At 54.2% G+C, this 4,268-nt stretch overlaps 1 protein-coding gene across 1 annotated transcript in view; it reads right to left on the reverse strand.

The window, feature by feature from the left end:
* The window catches only part of Smug1 (single-strand-selective monofunctional uracil-DNA glycosylase 1), a 14,575-nt gene extending 11,975 nt beyond the window's left edge, over positions 1-2,600 (reverse strand). The window contains exon 1 of the mRNA XM_031357305.1: positions 2,527-2,600. Within this exon, the coding sequence (XP_031213165.1) occupies positions 2,527-2,599 (73 nt within the window). The 5' untranslated portion in view covers position 2,600. The remainder of the gene's footprint in view (positions 1-2,526) is intronic.
* Between the last annotated feature and the right edge of the window lie 1,668 nt (positions 2,601-4,268).

Consider the following 4,268-nt stretch of genomic DNA (forward strand, 5'->3'; position numbering starts at 1 on the left):
ACACACACACACACACACACACACACACACACACACACACACACTGAAAGGCAATAAGGAGGAATTAGCAGGCACATAAAATGCCCTTTTTGCTGGGTATGGTTTCATGCACCTATAATATCAGCACTGGAGACAGAGGCAGGAGGATCACAAGTTTGGCTATAGAGCCAGACTCTGTTTTAAAAACAAAACAAAACAAAATAAAAAACACAGACAGAAAAGGACGGCTCAGCAGGTCAAAGTGCCTGCTGCTAACTAAGCCTGATGACCTAAATTCAATCCCCAAAATCCATATAGTAGAAGGTAAGAACTGATTCCTGCAAGCAGTCTTTTTCACCTCTACAAAAGGTGATAGCACATGGTCACACACTCATAAATAAATAAATGCCAAGCAGACACCAAACCCACAAAGTGTGCTGCTTTGAAAAAGAGGAGGGCAGGCCCAGTATGTAGGGGAACCCAGACCACTGCACCCCAACAGCCTGTCCTTAACTCTGGCTCAGAACTCTCAAAGACTGATCAGCCTCCAAAGGCACACATGACAGGACTCTCCAGTTCTTCAGGAATTTAACCTTCCCTAGCTTGCCTGGTAGATAGGAGACTAGAGTAGAGGATGCTGCCAGCAGGTTCCCAAGCCCCCATTCCCACCTACCTCCCATAATTGGGGAAGCAGGGCAGCCGAGTTCATATCAAGCCATTTCCTTGCCTCTGATCACTATGTTTACCTTCGTCTATCCCACAGAGAAATGGGTACATAGATTTACCCAAAGGGTGAGAAGGTAGACATGTGGGCCTCCATTGGCTAAGGCTTTACCCTGACCCTCAATCCCAAGACCACAGAGGCCAACTTTTTGGGTCAAAACCCACTTAACTGGAGGCAGGTAGCGGCTTCCTAGTCTTACAGCTCAGGTGTCCCCAGTCTCCTGGCTCTGGATGCCTTGATACCAAGGAGAGGGGTGGGCAGCTAGAGAGCTGACATTGCTTACTTGTGAAGCAATTATCAGAGGAGCCTCGGCTCAGTGAGGCTCAGTTCTCACTAATCAGATTTCATCAGAGCTCCAGGCTGGGGGAGGGGGTACCGAGTAATTTGGCTTGATGCAGTGGTGGGAGATGTCCAGGCGGGCAGAAGGCTGCATAATCTGTCTGAGTGGTTTTATAGTTGTCCGAAGCAGTTATCCTGAGTGGACCACACAGACATCAGACAGTGTTTGGGGTTGAGGGTACTGATCCCCAGGTCTTGGAGTGAGAAAAATGGATGTTAGATTTTGCAGACTAAGAACATCTCCCACAGTAGAGCTGAGCTGAGCATCTAGAGGAAGGGAGGTCAGCCTGGGAGCAAGGCCATTAAGCCAAGTGGGAAGGTGCTCTGAGACCCGACATGCCACCTAACCATCACCCCAACACCCTGCCTGTGTCCACAGCCAGCCAGACACAAAGGAAGACTTGAGTCCTCTTGTGGTACTTGAAGGCCACACTTAATCCTGTTCTGCCACCAGCCTTCTTCCACAGCCTCCCTGAGAATGTGTTACCTTTTCTTCCCGTATCACCCCAGTCTCATGTGGTGTCCTCCAATTCCTGCCCCCCCAACCCTGGAACACACAGATAATCCTCTCCTCACCTCTATAATCCACTCCACAGCTTACAGAATAGTGTTAAGCATGACAGCAAGAGCCGCTGATCTCTACTGAGTCTCCTCCCACACCAGGCACCACAGAAGTGCTTCAAGCTGGATTCACCTCCCTCTCAGCCCTCCCCATCCAGATTTGGCTTTTCTCATCTTCACTGCCACACCACTATTGTCTCTGGCCTGGAATTCTTTCCATTTCCCAACCCCTCACTCCATTCCATTGGAAGGATTCCCCTCCCTTTGCCTATACTAGGCTGGTGACCTTTGGAACCAATAGCTCAGTTGTATGTCTGTTGGTGCTTTAGGGCTTGTGGTTCTGCTAGCCTATGTGTTACTGGAGGGTGCAGCCTTGTGTCCAGTATATGATCAGTGAATCCCTGTGTGCGGTTGAGGTGGTGCTAAGAGGGGAGCCCTCACTTAGCAGGTTCCAGGTCCTAGGTTCTACCCTCAGCAAGGAAGAAAGAAAATAGCAGAGTAGGCATGGTGGTTCACACCTGAGATCCAGAGATAGCAGTGAAAGGTGGAGTCGGGAGCATCAAGAACTCAAGGTCATCCTCAGCTACCTAGTGAGTTTGAATCCAGCTTGCTGTGTATGAGACACTGTGTCAAAAAAATAAAGTACCAGCACAGACCCGGGAGGCCTAACTGCCACCTATGCTGGCTGTGGCTCCCAGTCTCTCCTAGGCTGATTCTACTTCACCTGTCAGTGAGGACACCAGGCACAAGTCACAGGCCTTCTGCTCCTGGCCCAGGTGGTTACCTCTCCCACACTCAATACATCCCGGTCACTCGGGCTGTCCTCTCTGGTCACATCTCCAGAACTGCCCCACCCTTACCCCCTTACAGCCAGGATGAAGCCGAGCCCAGGCACCCGGGTGCAAACCCACCCCAGCTCTCACCCAGAAGGGAGGACGCGGAGCCGCAGGCCCCGCAGCACCAGCTCTCTTGCATACATTTGCATGCGATTTGCATGTGATCACCTTCACGTTCAAAGCCTGCCCGTCGGCCCGTGCGGGCGGGCTACCCCGCACATCCTCCTGGGTGCGGCCAGGGTCCCCGCGCCCCCGCGCCGGCCGAGTCGCGCAGCCGCGCGCCTCGCGGAGGATCCCAGCCCATTGAGGCCGCTGATTGATGGCGCTGCCCTCCGCGTGAACCCGCCTTTAATACCGAGGAAGTTATGAAACCGCCATACATCAGCGCCCGCCGCCCCGCCCGGCCGCCGCCCCGCCCGCCGGCTCCTCTTCAAAACCTCATTTGGGCTCCGGCCGCGGGGCTCACGGGGAGGGTGTGTGGGACCCCGCGCGCCCCCCACGGCTGCATCTCCGGACCCATTTAGAACTGCTGACATTTTATCTGTGTTCCATACATCACTCCGTCCCCAGCAGCCATCTCTCAGAGAGCGGCGGGGGGCTGGTCCGGGTCCTGAGCTGAAGATGCTAGGAAGCCAGATGAAGGTGGGGAACCTCATGCCCCTTCCCAATGTGAGAGCTTGTGCAGGTGGGGTTTTGTTGTTAGAAGTGGCTAGGTTTTGTTGCCCATCCTCCTACTGAAGAGTATGAGGATGGTCGTTTAACCTCTTCTGTGGACCCCTTCTAATATTTTCTGCACCTCCCTTCTTGGAAGTCCTTCTGAATATCTAGCCATTGTGCCTCATGCTGCATTTTCTTCTTGTTTGTCCTTGGAAGATAAGAGCGTCACGTCGCCTCGCACATGCTTTAAATCCTTTGTTACGATGTCAGAGAAGTCCAAGTACAGCCACCTGCCTACAGTCTTGAGTTTTATAAACATGATAGAAGGCAGACGGCTGCCTTTCACCCTAGAAAGGAGAAAATAGAGACCCAAACTTCACAAGGCCAGGACCCAGGGCCTCTAGGCAGAGAGCAGGGACAGACAACGATGTCTAGACTAACAGACAGCGGGCAGAGGAGGAAGAAAGGGGGATGGGAAAGAAGCGGGCAGACAAAGGGAGAAACACACAAAGCGCTGGACAGACAAAGGGACTGTGGCTGGGGACAGGCAGACAGCCGAGAGGCAGAGACAGCTGCACGTCCGCCGGCGGGCATGTGAGCGAGCCCTCCCGCCTGCCCATGTCACTCAAGGCTCTGCAGGAATGTGGCCGGGGTCCCTGGGGGTACTGCGGCTCTAGTTTTACGTTGCTCTCCTTTCCTGCGGGCTCCTTTTCCTCCGAGCTCACCGCGCCTGCCCTCCAGTCTCCCCTTTCTGTGACCCCGGCCCAGTCACCGCACTTCATGGCCTGCCCTTCGCCCTGGCTCAGGGAAACACACATCTCTGAGAGCGTAGGGATCTCCCCGGACTCCGCCAGTGCAGGAGTGCGCAAGGCGCGTCTGGGGCTGGAGAAGGCCAAGGACTGCCCTGTTCAACAACTAGGAGGCACCGGTATGGCTCAAGTGAGCCCCAGAGGGTGGGTGTGGTCGAGTATAATTTGCATTCATTTGCGTATCCTAGTTCCCATTTCTCTCCTTGGGCTCTGCAGTCTATCCCCAAACCCCACCTTGCCTTGAGCTTCAGCTAGGCCCAAGTAGCCCTGGAGGAAGGGCGTGAGAAAGACACCCAACAGATCCTGTAGGAGTCACTACACAGCGCAGATTAAAGCCACTCCTCCCCCCCCCCCCCCCCCCCC

This window comes from Mastomys coucha, unplaced genomic scaffold (genome assembly GCF_008632895.1).
Source record: "Mastomys coucha isolate ucsf_1 unplaced genomic scaffold, UCSF_Mcou_1 pScaffold11, whole genome shotgun sequence".
Lineage (NCBI taxonomy): Eukaryota > Metazoa > Chordata > Mammalia > Rodentia > Muridae > Mastomys > Mastomys coucha.